At 43.5% G+C, this 20,903-nt stretch overlaps 1 protein-coding gene across 3 annotated transcripts in view; it reads left to right on the top strand.

The window, feature by feature from the left end:
* The first annotated feature begins 3,730 nt into the window (after nt 1-3,730).
* FAXDC2 (fatty acid hydroxylase domain containing 2) overlaps nt 3,731-20,903 on the top strand; it is a 25,919-nt gene continuing 8,746 nt past the window's right edge. Inside the window, exons 1-7 of one of the 3 annotated variants that reach the window (XM_054978118.1) lie at nt 3,731-3,833; nt 7,086-7,144; nt 7,207-7,269; nt 14,058-14,105; nt 15,906-15,997; nt 16,099-16,202; nt 17,002-17,123. In XM_054978118.1, the coding sequence (XP_054834093.1) occupies nt 7,258-7,269; nt 14,058-14,105; nt 15,906-15,997; nt 16,099-16,202; nt 17,002-17,123 (378 nt within the window). In that variant the 5' untranslated portion in view covers nt 3,731-3,833; nt 7,086-7,144; nt 7,207-7,257. The remainder of the gene's footprint in view (nt 3,834-7,085; nt 7,145-7,206; nt 7,270-14,057; nt 14,106-15,905; nt 15,998-16,098; nt 16,203-17,001; nt 17,124-20,903) is intronic. The other 2 variants (XM_054978117.1, XM_054978116.1) reach the window with 2 other exon arrangements.

Genomic DNA, 20,903 nt, shown 5'->3' with positions numbered 1-20,903 from the left:
GCCCGGAAAATCCACAACCACCAATATATCTAATTCTCAATGTGGATACTTAAATCCAGAGTTTGTGGCCATGGACAGACAAGATAGATTTTTCTGCAAACCTTCAAACCTAGGTTTGAAGAAAAATCTGAATTCCTAAATAAAATAAAAAACCCAAAATAATAGAAGCAGCACCTGTAGCTTTAAAAAATGAATGGTCTCAGTGGTCATTGCTAGGCAACAACAACAGTAATGCCTGGCTTCAAGCCTTGATTTTTGTCAGTAAAAAGCAGGGGAGTGGGACAAGGCCTTTTCCAGGGCTATTTTGGCCTTTGAGGGGGAACCCATCGGGGCCAGGCCTCGCAGCAACCTCAGGCTCACTCTGGCATGACTGCTACATTTCAGTATCAACCACCCCACAAAAGCCAGTGTGATGTAATGGTTAGAGTTTCAGTCTAGGATCTGGGAGACCCAGGTTCACATCCCCATTCTGCTGTAGAAATTGATTGGGCGATCTTGGGCCAGTCACACACATTCAGCCTAACCCATCTTACAAGGTTGATGCAAGGATAAAATGGAGGAGAATGATATAAACTACTCTGGGTCTCCACTGGGGAAAGGTGGGGTATAAATGGATAAATATAGCTGAAGATGGGGGCAAATAAAAAGTGGGTTGATAGCTGGGTAAGAAGGAAATGGAAAGGAGAGAGGCTATGAGGGCTTTCAAGGAAAGGAAAGAGGAAATAGGGAGATGAATATAGGGGAAAGTAAATTGCTTCCCACAAGGCCTTGCAGCCCGCCCCCCCAGCCCCCACAACTGGGCTCAGTCCAGCCAGCAACACACAACCAACCATGGCAACTTGCTGCACAATGGGACTACACTTTTCCTAGGGAGAGGCTGCATGGAGGAGGGAAGAAAGGAAAGCTGAAGACGGGCAGATAAGGGTAGGTTGGCTGGTGGGTGGAAAGGAGAGAAGGAAACACGAAAAGAAGCTATGAGAAGTTTTAGGAAAGAGAGGAAATTATGGGGTGGAGAAAAATGAGATGTCACCTGCAAGTACCTGCGGGACCCTCACTTGTCATCAGTGTATTAATATGGCACCATCAAAGACTGTGTGTGTGTATAGTTTGCCATTACCTGCCTCTGCAACCTTGGTCTTTGAAATAATAGAAACAGCAAGCAGTACCTTCTATGATGTTAGTAGCCACCAAAATAACACTGCCAGCCTTGGCCTTTGTCAATTAAGGGGAAGGCAAGAGGGCAGGGCCCCTTCCTGAGCTTTTTGGCTTCCCAGTCCAGCCCTGGAGGGATGACTCATCAGGGCCTGCAATAACTACCAACAACTTGCTGCTAATTTGCACAACTCATCCAGTGTGGTGATGGCTGTGTCTTGAATCCACACAACGCGCCTACGCCTAGCAGCAGCCTCTGCGCAACTTGCCCATCTTGGCCAGGCCAAGAGAGCCATCATATAACTCAACTGAGTTACTTATTGCTGCAAAACTTTTGGCAGATTTTTAAAAAAGACTGCCAGTTGAAGGGAAGGAGTGAAAACAGAGCAAGAATGGTATGGATTGTCATACTAGGGACTGACAGCCTGGGTTTAAACTCCCCACAAACACCTCACTTTGCTTGCTTGGTGACTTTGAGCCAGCCGCTCTCAGTCTAAGCTACCTCAAAGGGTTGTCATGAGGATAGAATGGAGGAGAAAAGAATGATGTAAGTTGCTTTGGGTTGCCGCTGGAGGAAAAGTGAGATGTAAAATAAAGTTGAAGACTGGGGCAGGGGAGACATAAAAGAAAGGTTGATAGCTACTGATGTTCCCAGGCACCTTTTGCTTCCAGAGATCACTGGAACCTCAGGATATATCTGTCATATTTTCTTATGATAGTGTTCTGGGACTGAGGTACTAGCAGCCTGCAGGAGCTACTGTGAAAGCAATTGCAAAGGGATGGTATAAGGCTTAGACTCGGCATCCTTAATGTGCTATAGTGTCTGTCAGTGGATGATAGGTTATACTACTGACCGTGGGCCAACAACAGCTCTCCAGAGATTTTACATTCATTTTTGGCTTTCCTGACCCACCCCAGTTTCTCTTACCCTCCTGCCATGATTCTTAAAATGTTCTGCTTCACTTTTCCAGGTTGTTCACTACAATACTAAAGGAAAAAGAGCATCCATTGACAAATGCAACATGAACAAACATTCAACCTCAATAGTTCTGAACAGTAATATTTGGATTGACAAATGCCTCAGTAGCATATATGCAAACCTAGTTGTGAGACTCCTCCCTAACTAGCACCCCCCAGCCAGCCCTCCACCATCTTGCTGGTTGGCATTAGTGGGTGTCCTCAGGCCAGCCAAGGATGGGAGTTGTTCCACCTTGTTCCTTCACCAGACTGAGCAAGACAGCTTTCCGGAGCTAACTTCCAACCACCATCATCATCAGTCACAGGAACTCATACAGGGGTTTCTCCCCCCCCCCCCCAGCTGCCCTCCCAATCTTGCCCTGGCTGCCATGAGTGGACCTCTCCTCAGCCTATCACAGCTGGAAGGGCTGTGTCAGCCTTCTAGCCTCCTGGCTCCTCCCCTTCCAGTTTATCCAGGATGGGGTTGCCTGCCCCCTCCCTGGTCTGCTAGCCCAGGCACTACCCCTGGTTTGCCTGCTGTCTTGGGGCTACTTCCTGTTGGAAATAGCAATGTCTGGTGTACAACAGCAGCAAGAAGGAAGAAGAGCCTACCATGCAGGGGGCAGCAAGGATCACTTAGTTAGGACAGTGAGAGCAGCACCTCTCTTGTTTGCTGGGGGTCATTTCCTTGTCTCCTATTGGGCTAAACAGGGCAAGATCCTGCTTCTCTCTCCTGCCACACTTCTCTCTCTCTGCAAGATGTAGTCAATTAGCAAGGAATCTCTCTCTCTCCTCTTTACTCTCAAGTATGTAACTTCCTCAAATAAAACTTTTTGCCTCTCTAATCAGCACAGGATAATTCTGCTGCATTATTTGCACTCATCCATCAGTTCCCTCCAGGTTCAAGTTGTTGCAGGGCTCCTGCCAGCCAGGGTGTTTTTGGGCCGTGCCTGCTTTCCTCCTCAGGGTAAGGTAAGGCTGTCCAAGGTCCCAGGGCTGCTGCAGGTGGGGTTGAGTGACATGGGGCCTGGCAAGGCTTCCTGCTGCTGCTGTAAAGATGGGATGGGCAATGCAGAGACTGGCTGCATCAGACATTAGCAATGCCATTCAGCAAATAGAATTGTGTATCAGAAAGCTGCTCATTCAAATAAGCTACATATTGGCTATAATGCCAGAAAATAGAGCCCACAAAGAGCAAGGAAACCAGAACTGTAATCTGTCATGTGACAAAGTTGAATAATTGTTGCCCTTGAAGAAATATAGGACAGTTAAAGCTCTGGCCCTTGTGAGGCTTTCCAAGCAAAGCAATGTGGGTTGTCTTATGCAAAAGGGATATTATCCCCTGTTACCGCAGTAAAATTTGTGCATCTGACTAAACAAAGCTAAAGCTTTTTCCCCACCCATCAAATTGCTCATGTGTTTAAGAAATATTTTTTTGAGATTATAGGTTTCTGAAATTGGATCTACTTCACCAAGCCATTAATTGATTAAATGCTTTCCAAGACTAATAATGGCATAGCTGCAGTTTCCTGCACAATATTCAGCGATCTACTTAGAGCCACGCCTCCTCTGGCTTTGTCAGCAGTTGTAATAAATTCACCGAAAGCCACAGCAGCAGCAGCAAGAGAGGCTAAAGACAGGAACTGTGCTTTGGATTGCTGTCCCTTGTCAGGGACACAGAATACACACCACTGGTTTATATCAGGCAAGCAGAGACTGAACAGGTGAGCAGAAAAATTTAAACAAATAGCACAGTAAAAATAATTGTTTTCTGTCCTTGATTTCGAAAATTTATTTTAAGAACAGTGGTAGCTGTATGAGCTGCAGAAGTTGGAGAGGGGAAAGAAAAACTAAGATGTTTCCTCCACTTTTGGAGTAATTAAATAAATATTGAATATATGACTGCAGTTCTGTTTAGTTATTTGAGACAGGCTGCAATCCTAGACACACATACCAGTAAGTAAGCCACCTGCATAAAGCAGAACTTCCTTCTGAGAAAACAAGATTGCACTGCAGGTCCACTGAATTTAGTTTGAGCTACATCTAACTTTTATGGTTGTTTACTTGGTTCCCAATCTGCTTTTTAACACTGGACACTGCTAGTAGCTGGTCAGTATTGGAAATTGGTTCCATCTGGTAGAACCACTGAAGGGAGGATTGGGAACAGTATTCCAGAGGCCTTAGATACACAGGGGGCAGTGGAAGCGGCAATTTGGCTTGATTCTGCATGATGTGTGATAGAGAGGGCCGAGGGAACCTGCTGCTGGGCCTGACCCTACGTGTGTGTGTATGTGCCTTCAAGTTGCAGTCAGCTTATGGTGATCTTGGCAAGGGTTGTTAAGGAAAGTGAGAAGCAGAGGTGGTTTGCCAGTGTCTTCCTCTGCAGAGTCTTCCTTGCTGGTCACTCATCCGAGTACTGACCCTGCTTAGCTTCTGAGATCTGATGAGATCAGACTATACCATGCCACCGTCCCTTAGCGTTCTCAAGTGCCCGCTGATGGCGGGCAAACTCTCAGGGATTTGCCCCCTTGTCCATCAAGGAGATGGCAAGCTCCCAGAGGTTGCTGCCACCAGCAGGCACCTCAGGAACGCATGCCGCATGCTTGGTCCCAACAGGCACAGCAACATCACTTCCAGAAGTGACATCGTCGCGCTGGCCGTGGGAGCATTCCTGTGCTTCGTTTGGGGCCAATTTTGGCCCCAAATGGGCCAAATCAGTGTTAGAAAAAGGGACTGGTGATGTCTCTGGCTCAAACGTTTGAGACTACAAACAAAACAAAAGGAAGGCAAGAACCATAGAGTTAGACAGATCTACAGGCTAGTATCAGTCTCCTTCCTGGCTACTTTACTACCACTCACTTTCTCTGATTGGTAGAATGTAGTCCAAGGGAATTTCCTTCCGCTCTCTTCCTTTTTCCTGCATTTACCAGGAGAAGCAGCATGGTATCTCCTCCTGGGACAAATAAAGCAGATGGCCTATTATCAATTTGAAGCCATCCTAGTTAGCTAAATTAGTTAGTCACTTTGTTTTTTCTCTAATATACTTAAGTTAATGTACTTCTCTAAATAAATAGACCACTATTGGTTCTTTAACTAGGAGAGGCACTCTGTGTGCAATTTATAAGATAGTGTGGTTAATATTAGTTTAGGCCATGCTGCTGCGTTGAAGCTCAGGAGGTGCACTCTGTTAATAAAGAAAGGAACGGCTGTCTGACTGGTCCAGCCATCCTTAACTAAACCCAATAATCAGCCCTGTGCTACTCGTGAGAGTGCTCGTGCAGGCAGCGTAGTAACAGCGATTCCGGAAGTGATGTCATTGCATCAGTCCCAACTCACCCGGCATGAGGTGAGTACCCGGGGTCTCTACCTTCCCAGCAGGAGGTGAGAGGGACCTCGTAACCCTACCATCCCTCCATCTGGCCCCATGGGTCTCCTTCAAAGACTGGAACAGCCCATCCCCCTCTCCATGCCTTTTACTGAGAGAAACCAAGAGTTGAAGGCTGGCAATACAGTTGTGGTCGTCTAGCAGTGGTCACTGAGGGTAGCCATTTCTTAAAGCTACAGGGGCTGTTTCTATTATTTTGAAGGGTTTTACCCCTCCCCCTGTGGTTTTTTTTAAATTTCAGATTTTTCTTCAAACCTGGGACTTTTCTCAGGTTTGTAGAAAGATCAGTCTTTTCTGTCCATGGCAGATTGCCATCCCCCCTCTTACCTTCAAAGCAAGGGGAGGGGAGGTTCTGGTGATGTCACCGAGAGCAAAAAAAAATAGCAAAATTGCTATGTTTGGATCAATTTTATCCTGCTGAGCCCCCTTGTTTCCATTTTAAACCGGAAGTGACATCATTGACAGTCCTCTGGAGCACATGTGCCATTTTTTGCATGTGTCAGGGGCTCAATCCACTTCTCACCAGGCAGGGGCAGCAGCTGGAAGCGGGGGCAGCAGCTGGAAGTGGGGATCCCCACCTTGAGCAGGGGGCTGGCAACCCTAGTTCATGGCACTGATATCCGGATTTAACTATCTACAGACAGGGATATGTTGAAAATTAGATATATTGATTATTATTGCATGCTAGGAATGAAACCCTGACCTGGATAGCTCAGGAGAGCCTGGTCTTGTCAGATCTCAGAAGCTAAGCAGGGTCAGCCTTGGTTAGTAATTGGACGAGAGACCTCCAACGAAGACAAAGGCTGCAAAGGCAAACAATGTCAAACCACCTCTGTTAGTCTCTTGCCTTGAAAACCCCACTAGGGGCAACTATAAGTCAGCTATGACTTGAGGGTACTTTCCACCATCTCTAGGAATGAAATTCCACTTTGTACAGTTGTAAATGTTATCTTCTCAGAAAGAAGCATCTTAATTGCATCTGGTTTTAAATTAGCAATTACTATGAAGTTTTGATCTTACACAGTTTTAAACAAACCAAATTCAGGGTTTCAGACTTGATGGAGTTTTATGAGATTAAAATTGCTTTCTGTCATGATTTTCCAATTTTCCTTTGCTTGGCTTCTCAGAAGTCTCTTCCACACATCCCAGCCAAACAAACATGCAGTCATACTAATCCTTTTGTGGTATCATCCAGCTTTCATCATTGTGGAATGAACTCTGTCCATCTTGCGAGGACCTCCAGAGTATTTTGCTTCTGGTCCCTGTGTTGTCACTTCCTGTCCCATCCATGTACTTTAAATGGTGTTAACCAGCAGGAGAATTAAGCATGTTAGAGTTGCTCCTGTTCTTTCCCTAACTATTGTGCTTTTGTTAGGTTCCCTCACTGCCTGTCACTTAATGTATGTGAATGACTTTGGAAGTCCCCATTATGTATCCTAAAAGTAAATTACAATTCAGGAAGCTAGCTAATCTAGATTGTTGGAATTGTTGGCTGTTTCCATTGAATCATATAAAGAATTCCAGCTAATTCCAATATATGTCTATGCTGATGGATTAAACAAATGTTTGCTAAACTGAGTTTAATTTTCAGAATTGGACATAAAAATATGAAAGACATATGCAGAATTCCCCTACTTCTTAAACTATATGGTAAAGTTTTACAGTTTCGGATACAAAGAATAATTTCTGAGCAACTGTATTTTTCTCCTCAGCAGTTTTTACTTCACCTTGCAAGTCTACCAGAATAATTCTGTACTGAGGATATGATCATAAAGGTATCATAATACTCTCTCTTAAATAACTAGCTGTCAAAAACTTTATTTTGTAAACAGGATAATATTGATCCTTGGTGCTTCCTTCAGATAGTTCTCCTTGAGCATGTGAATGTGAGAATATTTGCAGCTCCTGATAATGTGAATTACTTGAGTCAATCAAGGAAATAAGCCTAGAACCCAAATTCGTTACTAGAGGAACATCTGTATTGTAGTACTGTACAGTTTTTACTCATAGAATCCTTGTTCTTCTTCGATATTACAATACACAAAGCTATGTAAGCCTCATCTCTCTTTCTCTCTTTGCATTGTGTAAGCCCTCTAATGAATGATGGCAGTTTTTCTAAGATCCTAATCCTCAAAACCTTTTGGACATTCCACAGTAGTGGATCAATGGAGACATGCGTTGGGCTGTACTGTATGAGGGAGATAGAATTATGTGAAATGGATGAGTGTATATATTGGTGAGACAACCTATTGAGTCCCTTTAGCTATGGGGGCTGATGTTTTATCCTAGTAAAATAGCCACTGTCACAATCTCTCAGGGGATATTGCCAAACTCAGGGTTACAGAACATAATAAGGCAGTTGAGAAGCGAATTGGAACATTAACTCTGATAATTCCATATTAATCTTAGTCCTTTGAAAACGTGCCAGATTTTATCTCTACTCATGCATGACACAGTCACAAGGTACAACATGTACAGATTATACACTTTCACAAGATTGAGTTAAGCCTTAAACTGATCTTTAAATTTTGTTTCTCTGCAGCAATGTAACATCAATACTGATTAAACATGCTCATAATTATGATACCTCCAGCCAGTTTCTGTTACAAAAGATATCATGCCTTCAAGAGAAAAACCAGTTTTTTACAGCACAAAATGGTTATTGACAGCAAATAATGTGCATCTGCAACTGTGACTAGTCACAGGAATTGAAAGATATGCCGACACATGGCAGATTAAGAGAGACTACCATGTTTGGCTGCCTGTCATGTCATATGCTGTATCAGTTCTATTCAGAAATTCAAAAGCAGGTTCAGTATAAAAATGTATTCTCCTTGTCCTTGTGGCCACAATTGTCAAATCGAAGGAACAGCAAAGGGTGCAAAGAAAGAATCCTTTAATGTTGAGTAACCCCTACACGTTTTGCCTCAGCTTCATCAGGGGGATCTACCAATAAAACTATGTATAAGTAGCAATTAATGTAACATTCTAAATATGATAATACACATTATTAAAACACATTAAACAGAACATGTGCAAAATGCAATACATGATACATTTTTGGTGTCTAGAAACCTATAACAACATAGACGTACATATATTAACAAGCATTCCATATCTTACTTTCACAGAGATGTTTGATTTAAGCTCTTAAAAGTTAACATTGTGAAACCTGACTGACCTTCAGAATTCTTTTAGACATCTATTCTGTATGTGCACTAGTTGCAGAATAGGAGTGTGAGCTAATTTCAGTTCTTATCGAAATTAGTGCTTGCTAGGAGATGCTATCATTAACCTGTTCAAGTACAGAGTTTTGAGCCTTAGAATCCATTCTGTCTCCTTTTTTAGCAAAGCCCTTTCCTCTTGTTTATTGCATTTAGTTATGACCCAAAATTAAGAATCTTTGAGCTTATGGTTAAGCTCCAAGAAATATTGTCCCGGGGGGGCACCAACTCTGCAATGTAAAATGTTGCTTTTCTGTTCCAAGAGATGGGTGACTCTTCACCACATAGATTTTATCACATCGACATGCTATTGACTACACCACATGATCACTCTTGCAGGTAGTGAATTCTTTGAGATGATATTGTTTCTGATAAATAGGATTGATGAAGTATTTTATTGGCTTAGTATTCTGGCAAAATTAGCAGTGCCCACAAGGAAAATGGCCCATTGGTAGGCTGGATACTGGAAGCATTCTTTTTTTTCATTTATTGTTTTATTAATAAGATTAAAAACCCAATAAAAAGGAAAGAGAAAAAAGAAAGGAAAAAGGAATAGAAAAAGAAAAAGAAGAGAAAAAGAAAATAAAAATTAAAGAAAAAAACAAATAATAATACATATTTTATTTCTCCTTATTCTCTACAATGCCTAACATATATTTACAAACATTGTACTTGTAGTTTTGATTAGAGGTGGGCAAAAACTGCAATACGAACCAAAAAAATGCACGAACCTGGCTGATTCATGGTTTGTTAACACGTGGTTCGTGCGACCACATGTTAATGAACCCCCCACAACTTTTTTGGCCTGGTTCGTGCGATTCGTGAGCAGTTCGTGACCCCAGACAGGCTGGCGCTGCTGAGGGGTGAGTGAAACTGACAGCCTCGTTCCCCTGCTGCCAGCGAGCGGCAGAAGAAGGGGGCTGTCAGTTTCACACACCCCGCATCAGCTTCAGCCCATGGGCTGAACCCAGCGCGGGGTGAGTGAAACTGACAGCCCTGCCTCCCAAACAGGAGGAGAAAAACAGCTGTCAGTTTAACAGACCCTGTGCTGGGTTCAGTCCATGGGCTGAGGCCAGCGCGGGGTGAGTGACGCTGACACCTCCCCCCATTCTCCTGCCACTCAGGGGACAAGGGGACAGGAGAACAGGCTGTCAGTTCCACTCACCCCACGCTGGATTCAGCTGAACCCTGTGCAGGGTGAGTGAAACTGACAGCCCTGTTCTGCCACCAGAGTAGGAGGAGAACAACAGCTGTCAGTTTAACAGACCCTGCACCGGGTTCAGCCCATGGGCTGAGGCCGGTGCCAGTTCTGTCAAACTGACAGCTCCTGTTCTGCCATTCAGGGGACAAGATAACAGGGCTGTCAGTTTCACATGCCCCTCGCAGGCTTCACCCAATCAGATGAAGCCTGCGCGGGGTGTTTTGAAACTGACAGACTTCTCCTGCTGCTTCAGGGCAACAGGAGAAGGGGGCTGTTAGTTTCACTCACCCCACACTGGCATCAGAAGCCAGTGCCGGGTGTTTGAACTACAAACCATGAACCAATTCATGAACTGGTAAAAGTTCGTGGAAGTTTGTGGTTCCTGGTTGTGGAATAGCAATGAACCATGAATCAGGTGGTTTGGGTCTTTTTTTGGTTCATGCCCTTGTCTAGTTATGATGCCTCCAAAACTTACCTTTTTAATAATACCCCTTCTATTTATTTTTCCCAAATTTATCTTCTTAAAAATCAAATCCACAAATCATGAATTCATTTTTTTTTGTCCCACACAAAAGTCAATAAGGGGTTTCCAGTTAACCATAAAGGTAGACAATGTTTTCTCTCTGATCAGTGGTATAAGTTTAGCCATCTCCACTAACTCCACAATTTTCACAATCCAGTCATCCATAGATGGCAATATTGTACTTTTCCATTTTTGCGTATATAAAATCCTAGCCACCGTTGTCATATATAGAAACATGACACTATGTTTATTTTTCAGCTGTTTGTCCATTAGTCCCAACAAAAAGGCATCTGTTTTAAGTTGTATATTGATCTTCAAAATTTTCTGCATTATCATACGAGTTTGTGACCAAAATTTTTTGCTTTAGGACAGGTCCACTAAAGATGATAAAATGATCCTTCATGTTGCTCACATTTCCAACATTTGTTTGACATACTTTTTACTTATTTTTGCTAATTTATGAGGAGACATATACCACCACTTAGAGATGGGCACAAAATGAACCACAGAACAAAATTCCGTACAGAATGGGTGGTTCGTAGTCAAAGAACCACACATGCTGTGGGACCACGTTTTTCCGAACCAAATGAACTTTTCTTACCTTTCTGTTGCCGCTTCAGACACTTTTGGTGCCAAACATTCCCTCGCCCAGGCAACGGTGGCAGTCTTTAGCTTGCCCCCAATCTGAGGCCTCCAGGCTTGATTGGCAGCTGTCCCTGCCAACTAGAGAGCTTCCACACTGGCCTATCCAGCCAGGAAAAGGAGAGGAGGGTTAGAATCTCCAAGGCAACTGAGGAGATGGGCCTTCAGCAGCCATGGTAACACCAATCTCTTCCTTCCAAAACCAAGTGTCCGGGGACGAGCCTCCCCTCCCTCCTCGCCGCCGCCCCCCCCGCCTCCAGGGGCCCCACAACTCACCTAGCCGGGGCAGGCGCGGCGGCGGACGGGCGCGGCCGCGGCAGCCGGCCCGGCGGCCGGGCGAAGCGCTGTCGCGGCGCCGCGGAGGAGGCGGCGGCGGCAGCAACCCGGGCGGGAGGAAGCGACCCGGGGGAAGCAAACCGGCAGGCTGGGCGGCCGCCGGAGCGGACGCCTCCAGGGCAGACGGCCCCAATGCGGTGGCGGCGACGACGGCAGAGGCGAGGCGGCGCAGCCGCGAGGCCCGCGCTTGCGAGGCCGAGCCTCGCCCGGGGCCGCGAGGCAGCGAGGGGGTGGGAACCGGCCCCGGCGTCGGCAGGCGATAGGCCGGCCCGCCCGCCCACCAGGGAGACGGGGGAAGGGCGCCCAATGGCAGCTGGGAGGCGGGAGGAAGGAGCACCAGGCTTCCCACCCCGGAAAGGCTGGAGGCAGGTGTTGCTGCCGGCGTTGGGACAGATAATGAGCCTCACCTGGGGCGCTGGCGATTGGGGAGCGGGGCGGGGCTGCCCCTAGCGAGGGAGGGGATAAAAGGGGTCAGAGGCTCCCTGGCCAGGGAGGAGAAACAGGGAGGCTGTCCTGAGGGAAGGACCATCCCTGGGCCCAGAGGCTGTGCTTACCTGTTGCCAGACACGGTTTAACAGCCCTGGAGCCATCTGAGGCCAATCAAAAGGGAAGCTGAGACCCCTGGAGCCAGCAGACAGGCCGCCTGCCCGGCCTAGGTAGCAGCGGGACAACCCCCCGGACCCGCCGGCTGCGCTGACCGCACCCCCGCCACAACGGACCCGACGGACGCGGCGCCCCCTGCTGACGGAGAAACTCACACCAAGTTAGGCAGGTTTTTCTACCAACCAGAGTACTCCTGTGTTGTTCAGTCTCTTGGCTTTTTCCATAAATAGGGGACGCCATGTGATTCCTGGTTTCAGTTTCTCTAGAGTGGGAGAGGGAGGAGAGTTTGGTGGCTTGGTGGCTGGCTGTGGTGTTGGGATTGGGATTGGAACTTGGATCTTTGGCCTGCTCTTCTGGCTGCTGGAAAAGAGGCTGAAAAGCCTCTTTTCTCTTGCTTTCTTGTTTTTCTTACTGACTGGGGAGGTTTTTTGGAAAAGGGTGCTTTTTTTCCTTTCTCCCTCCACCCCATCCTAGTCTTAGCTTTTCACCCCCACCCCCACCCTGCTTTGGGGCTCTATAACTCAGAGATCTATATTGCAATCTTCATGAAACTTGGAGGGTGGCTGAAGGAGAGCTTACTGAAAACTCCCTGCGAGTTTGGGCTCTCTGAGCATGAAGGGGGCTGTCCTGGGAGCCCTTGAACCTCGAACTGGTTCGGAAATCGGGTGAGTTCTTTAAGTTCATGTTTTGTGTTCCGTGTTCCATGTTCTGTGGAAATTAACGAACCACGAACCTAGTGGTTCTGGGTTCTTTTCGTTCCGTGCCCATCTCTACCACCAATACATCATTTTGTAAAAGTTTTCTTTAAATGTGTAGCTCAAAGTGAATTTGAGCCCCTTTACCCACATATTTTCCCAGTGGTCCATTTGAATATTATACTCAAAATTTTTAGCTCATTTTACCATACAATCTTTCACACATTCTTCTGTTTCAAATTTCAACAAAAGTTGATACATTTTGGAAATAACACATTCATCAGTCTCCTTGTGAGATCTCTAATAAATCTCGATAAGTCAACCATCCCTGTTTAGTTATCATTTCACGACTATAAAAAGCTTTCTGTATTGAAATCCAAAGAGGTGCCTTCTGTGCTAATCTCAGTTTATAATTATTCCAAATTCTCATAATGGCTCTCATAATATAATGTAATATGTTGTAATGTTATAATATTATATTATAATATAAAGTAAAAGTACGTTGACTTTTACTTTATCATACCACAAATAAGTGTGGCATCAAAATCTCAGGTCATGACCTGATCCTGGAAGCATTCTGAAGGTCAGTCAGGTTTCACAATGTTAACTTTTAAGAGCTTAAATCAAACACCTCTGAATGTAAGGTATGAAATACTTGTTAACATATGTAAGTCTATGTTGTTATAGGTTTCTAGACACCAAAAATGTATCATGTATTGCACTTTGCACATGCTCTGTACAATGGACCTGTTTTTTAATAATGTGTTTTATTATTTTTGGAATGTTATATTAATTGCTACTTATACATTGTTTTATTGGTAGATCCCTTTGATGTTGAGGCAAAACATGTAGGGCTTACTCAACATTAAAGGATTCGTTCTTTGCACCATTTGGTGTTCCTTCTTCATTTTGTCTTGGTGTGCCCCCCTTCTTTTCCAAAATTGTCAAATGCCAATTTTCAGCCCTCCCCCAACCCTGGAGCATATATGAAAAGTGACAATGAGTACTTCTCTGTATTACCAGTCTCTGTGCAGGATTACCTAGGGAGTACAATTTAAGAATGGAAGGTATTCTCATAGTTGGATTACAAGTGACTTTAAAAGGGAAAGCTTTTATTCAGGAGGCATTTTCAAACAGAAGTTGGAGAACAATTTTCCGTTTCTCAATTTTCTTTCACTTTGTGTGTGCTTTGGAGGATGGGACTGTTTAGATAAATATTGGCTATTTCCAGGGCAGTTCCTTGGGATTAATAAAATTGCTCAACAGAAGTCACAAGTTCTCATCTTTTCTCACTGTCCTTTTAAATTTGAATTTGGTCTAATTGGTTTTATTATTTCAGACCGAAAATGATGCTAAATGTTCTGTACACAGCAAACACCAGAAACAGGTAAAGAATCTTCTCAACATTAGGTTTCCTATCTCCCTGATATTGGCAGGAGATCTCCCCACCACCAGCCCATGCTTCCTGCTGCTGCTCAGTTGGCCACTGGGGGGGGGGGAGTAGGAAACTGGAGGAGGGAGGATGGACAGCATCCTGGGATACTGACATCATTCCCCATATGGCAGAAGTGATGTCAGCTCAAGTGATGTCGACACGATAACATTGCCGGGCAATCAGTATTTGGGCAAAATTCTGTAGTTAAATGATAGAGTTTTGCCAAAATACTAGACTGTCCTCAGTAATGCACTGATGTCACTTCCGGGCACATGTTACTGAGTGTGATGACACCAGTATGTTACTGGTAGTGTGATGTACTCGGTGCTCAGTTTAAAATTATGGATGCTGGTTAACTCTATTAATTTCATAGCAGCAGTGGTAGAATCAGCACTTCCCAGGCAGTAATTTGCCTGACTTATAGATAGTCCTTTATAACACAACATTAATAACTTGTCTCTGAGAGGGAGATAACAGCTGATAAGTAGTACTGGGGTGGGGTTTTTTGCACACCTATCAATCTATCGTTGTGTAGCTAAAAGAGAGCTAAATAATGCTCATCAGGTGCCCCATATAATCTGAATGTTGCTGATTGTACTGGTCAGGGTTCACAACCTCTACCCATACTGAATGCTGGGCATTGAACTTCCTTGCTTTATCAGCTGAACGACAAGATAACAATGCAGGAATTAAGGTGCAGGATCTTTTCAAAAAACAGGATTTCTCAACAGATATACATGATAAATGCTGTTTGGCAAAATGCAAATTCCTGTGATGGTAAGTTTAGAAACGGCGCTTTGCTCCAATCTCATTGGGTGGAAGAAGGATCAAGAGCAGTACTAGAAACATTTTTAAAAGTTTTCATAATACACTAATGTGGTGCACATGGGCTCCATGGCACCTGCCAGGTGTTTTAAAAGGACTTCTGATTGGCTGTGCAGATTTTTAAAAAATGTTGCGCTGGCAACAGCTCCCACCACAGCAGAAGGATTTTCACTGTATTACTGAAAGTAAGCTGTGTACGTGGAAGTAAATGTTTTTAAACTATATGCTATTTTTAAAGGGCATCCTGTTAAACCAAGCTTCTATCTGAAATGATGAGGAGTTGCTATTAGACCTATGCATAACCTCACTCTGAGACATTTCGTGGTTGACTTAGCCTCCTGCACCAACCACCCTGGGCCAGAATAACACAGGTACTCGCAGACTTGAAAAGACTGGGGATCCCTAGTCTAGGTAACTCATCATGTTTTATGCAGTTCATAGCTGATTGCAGTTCCTCACTATTAAGCTTGCTAACTAATGGCTATACTTCTCATCTGACATTCTTTTGGCTTGTGGGCATGGTTCCCCCCCTTGCTTACTGTATGCCAGTGTGTGACTTTGGAAAGATTGCCATAATTTACAATAATTTAACAAATATGTTGGTTCAGACACACATTGCATATTTCCTTCCCAATGTATTTTTGTAATTGAACTGACAAACCCAATGGTTTCACTCTTGAAAAGTCATAATTAAATGATTCTGAGAGGCCAGGTATATATATTTTATTTTATTACTCCATCTTCTGACTCAGATGATCACTCCCTGTCAAAATCAGGTGTATTAATTTTGCTTTTCATAATCTTTGTATGTTAACTGCTATAATTTATGTATTTATTTAAAATATTTCATATTTCCTTTCCACCTAATTCAGGGTCCCCCAGGTGGTGAACATTAATCCACACACACTTACTGTTTCTGGTTTTCAGGCATGGAAGTTCTGGGACTCCATGACAATAACTTCTTTTATCCTGGGCCCTGGTCTGCTCCTGGCTGTTGGTTTCAGAAACTCCGTCAGCTGGTAAGATGATCACCAAGTCACAACTCCTTAATGGTTTGGACAGAAGACATTGTTCTGATGAAATAGCAAACACTACACCACAGGGTTACTGTGCTTTTTAGGCACCTGCAAAACTTCTGGAGAGCCTCTGGTTTCTTCTGGCAGAGGCAGTGGGAGAATCTCCACCTCGTACTAGGAGGAAATGAATGGATGATTTTCTTCTTAGGTGAGTTCCTTTGGTTAACATTTTGCAGGAGAAAAGTCTCTCTGTGGACCCTGAATACTGCCAGATATCTGCTGTGTCTGTCCAGTTTTTGGGGACTTACTATGTTAAGCCCCATTCACTGTTAGAGGTGGCTGGTACAAGGCTGTCTCAACTTTGTTGAATGGCACACGATGGATGCTGTAACTATTGTTCCCCCTCCCAATTACACTCTGTTTATATAGTGCAAGCTTGCAGGCAAAGACTTAGATTTTTTATCTGTATAAAACATCTACTATATTTTAGTGGGGGGTGGGGTTATGAATGATGACAATGATGATAAGGTTTCAGGTATGCTATAAAGATGATGACCACTATTGAGAACTTTGGGCACAGCTGCAGGTTTCCCAACACTACTGCAGTGCCTTTGCAGCAGTTCCTGTGCTCCATGCCAGCAAGTGGCCACTCAGATTGTGCTAATGACTATGTGTTTCAGGTAAACCCCCATGACTGCACCAATGCTAAGTGGTATTCAGGATAAAATGTAATCCTCAGTCTGATTTTTAAATAATGTCCCATCAACACTGTCATCATTTTAGACTTTTCTACTTATCCATCAAAGCTCCATCTTCTTGCTCCTTTTACTTTCCACTCTTCCTTGTCTGGACTGTTCTCAACCTTGAAAGATAAGGTTCCATCTCATACATAAGGTGCGTATTCTAGTCATGAGTGACAGTGACCCCCATTATATCTCTTACCAGTACCCTTTGACCTAAACTAAACCTACAGAAGTTCCCAATCATCCTCTCTCTTCATGTCACAGCCGTAACCATAGTTCCTAGCCTAGTTTTCTGGAGCTTCAATGGAATCATGATGATGGCAGATATAACTGGCAAGCCAACCTTCATCACACGATACCGTATTCAGATGGGCAAGAATGACCCTGTAAGTATTTTTCTCGGCCTCCTGCTTAGACTGAATATACTTCTGCCTTTTCTTTGAGAGGGCAATGGTGATAAGCCTTCATAATTCAACAAAAAACATTGCTTTTCTAAGGAATGAAATGGGGTCTGTCTACCTCAGAAAATGGAAAGATTTTTACCTCTACCACTACTCCCAATCTCTTTTTATTTTATTTAACTTTTTATGTTGGTTGTTGTGGGTTTTCTGGGCTGTATTGCCGTTCTCTGAAACTGAATCCACAAGACATACTTGTCAATTTTGATGTTGTGTCCCTGTTTACCAAGATTCCAGTAAAAGACACTATTGCACTTATTAATCAGATTTTCCCAGAGGATGTAACAGCCTTATTCCATCATTGTCTGACAACCAGTTACTTCCAATGGGATAATGAATTCTATGAACAGATGGATGGGGTGGCCATGGGGAGCCCTCTCAGCCCAGTTATAGCAAACTTCTACATGGAACATTTTGAAAAAACAGCTCTAGAATCAGCACCCCACAAACCTAGTGTATGGTTTCGGTTTGTGGATGATACATTTATCATTTGGAGCCATGGGGAGGAAGAATTGATGGGGTTTTTGAATCATCGCAACAACATCCACCTGAACATACAATTCACAATGGAGAAAGAAATCGAGGGAAAACTCCCAGTCCTGGATACCTTGGTCATCCGCAAAGCAAACTTTCAGTTAGGTCACAAGGTCTACAGGAAACCCACTCACACTGATCGGTACTTACACAAAAACTCCAATCACCACCCCCGACAGAAAAGAGGCATAATGAAAACATTAGTGGATCGTGCAAGACGGATATGTGAGCCGCACTTTCTCAATGAGGAAATTAATCATCTAAACCACGCACTTCAGGCAAATGGCTACTCCAGAAATGAAATCCGAAGAGCAATCAAACCCAGGATGAATCAAACAACCAAGGAAAAACAGTCTCCTACAGGAAAAGTGTTTTTGCCATATATGAAAGGAATTACTGATCAGATGGGAAAGCTTATGAAAAAGCATAACCTTCAAGCAGTATTCAGACCCACCCGAAAAATACAACAGATGCTATGATCAGCAAAAGACAGTACAGACCCCCTCACCTCTGCAGGAGTATACCGTATACCCTGCAGCTGTGGACAAGTGTACATCGGGACCACAAAGCGTAGCATCCAGACAAGAATAAAAGAACATGAAAGACACTGCAGACTTGGACAACCTGAAAAATCAGCAGTGGCTGAACATAGCCTAACTCAAACAGGGCACAGTATCTTATTCCAGGACACCAAAATACTGGACAACACTTCCAACTACTTTGTCAGACTGCACAGGGAAGCCATTGAAATTCACAAGCATAAGCAAAATTTCAATGGGAAAGAAGAAACCTTAAGAATGAACAGAGCATGGTTTCCAGTTCTGAAAAACACCAGGCTAACAAAACACTCTACACCCGACAATAGCCCTGCGGAGAAGATTAGCACATCAAGCACCAATCCATATGCAAAAGAACCTCCTCAGGATACAGTGAAGCCTCCCGCCATTAGCATTCCACACACTGGGAAACTCTTACAGGATGACTCAGCTCAACCCCACCCCTCCTGAGTAGATACAAATGACCTGCCAACATCTTTTCCACACTGTGACACTGAGAGATCTCTGTCTTTTGGTGCTACACCTCTGAAGATGCCAGCCACAGCTGCTGGCGAAACGTCAGGAACTACAATGCCAAGACCACAGCAATACAGCCCGGAAAACCCACAACAACCATCGTTCTCCGGCCGTGAAAGCCTTTGACAATACAATTTTTTATGTTGTTTATAGTCCACCTTTCTCACTGAGTCTTAAGACAAATTATGTAGTGCAATCAATGGCAGGGACATTTACTAAACAATGCAATAGGCTATGGATTTCAGAAATATGAAAACAAGCAGAAATCTGATACAGAGCTGAAACAAAGCATAAGCAATTTAACGTGACTTACTAAGTGATGCACAAGCTATCCAGTAGAGGCATATTTACAGCAACCTATAGCACACAGTAGTGTAGCCCCCTGTCCCTTTACTAAAGCACCTCTCTGAACTGTTTCCGTAAAGCACAGCCCTTCTAAAGACCCAGTGAACAGTACATCAGTCTTTATTGCTCAAATCCTTTCTTACATACTCCTTGGGTACAGTCTGCAGTCTTTATTACCCATCTTCTGTTGCACCTGAATAACAAAGATTTGTCATTTTTACCAACTGGAGACCTGTTATTGATGGCATAAGAGGCACTTGCCTCGCTGGCCATTCATCTCCCATTGGGATATTTCTGGAAGAGGGTTGTTGGATTATTTTGTCTAGAAAGCTTATGAACTTTTGAAATATGGTTCCCACCACTCATTCAGCCAGACCTTCAGATTAACCATGTAGATTCCTTAGTATGATGACTGGTCAAACACTTTAACAATACATGAAGGCCTACTTCTCCTAGATTCACTCAGGAGGAAAATCTCCCCACAGAGCTTCCTATATGCACAATTCATGGTTTTTGCTCTGAGCTGTAAACTGCTTCTGTGTTGTATGTGTTATATATTAGTGATTCCTCCACCCCCATTTTCAACTATAGTTAATAATAGGTTCCAAGTATGGACTCCTCCATGGATCAAGTATGCAAAATACATTAGAACATTAGAACGTTACATTAGAACAGCGCAATATATTAGAGGCATTCTTAGCAATTATCTGATTTGGGGCATCCTTGTACCACTTTCTTATCCTGGACACCTGCCAAAAAGGATGTAATTTTTTTTTCTAGACACACAGATTTGGGCAAGAAATAATTTAAATATGTAATTATCCAGTTGCATTCTGAAGTGTTGCATTTTCAGAAACATGACAATGTGCTTTTTCTGAGCATGTAAATAATTTTGTTTTATTTGATGACTGGAGTTGCTACACTGCCAGCTTCCATAATATGGCAGGCTGAAACTTGCATAATTTAAGTTGAAATATATGTACAAGTATTTTTTCCTTATTTTAACTAGCTTGACATCCAAAATCATACTAATGCTGTATTCTACAAATATGGTAATCTACAAAGGTAATATCCAGTTTAAGAAAATGACAATTTAATCTACCACATCTCACCTATCTATGTTTAGAACTTTGACCGAATAAAAGGCAATAATCAAAACTAGAATGAAATTAAATAAAACAGGTTATTAGTTGGTGCTAGCTGTTCTGGGGAGATAGGCCTCAGAACAAAATCACGAACTATAGATAGAAATTAATATTGTCTGTTAATAGTAAAGTAGCTATAAATCAGTAAGTTTATGCTTACTGATGAGATTAATAATAGTTTGGTAATAGGCCTCAAGTAATGTATAATCCAGTTCAATATGGAATTGAGTCACTGTCTTGTATGCTAGCAGCCAGTTTAGCCCAGGTATTGCTTAAATAACCTATTCCAGTTTAGAGAACTTATAAAAATGGATCCTTTTTCTTCTAAACTGCCCTGACGAATTACACTACAATCTGTACTACCATCCTGGGCATTTCAAAGCCCTTTGTTCTAAAGGGGTTTATTGTGTGGTATGAGGATGATATTTGCTGTTCAGGAAGCATATGCCTTCCCTGAACACAGGCAACTAGTGTGATTTTTTCCCTCTGCCATGGATGACTTAACACCCACTGTTACAAAGTATGTTATTATTATTCCCCACAACAAACACGCTGGGGGGGGGGGGGGGCGGGGGGGGACTGAGAGAGCTCCTAGAAGCTGTGACTGACCT

This window comes from Eublepharis macularius, chromosome 4, assembly GCF_028583425.1.
Source record: "Eublepharis macularius isolate TG4126 chromosome 4, MPM_Emac_v1.0, whole genome shotgun sequence".
Lineage (NCBI taxonomy): Eukaryota > Metazoa > Chordata > Lepidosauria > Squamata > Eublepharidae > Eublepharis > Eublepharis macularius.
This window is presented reverse-complemented; position numbering and strand designations above follow the sequence as displayed.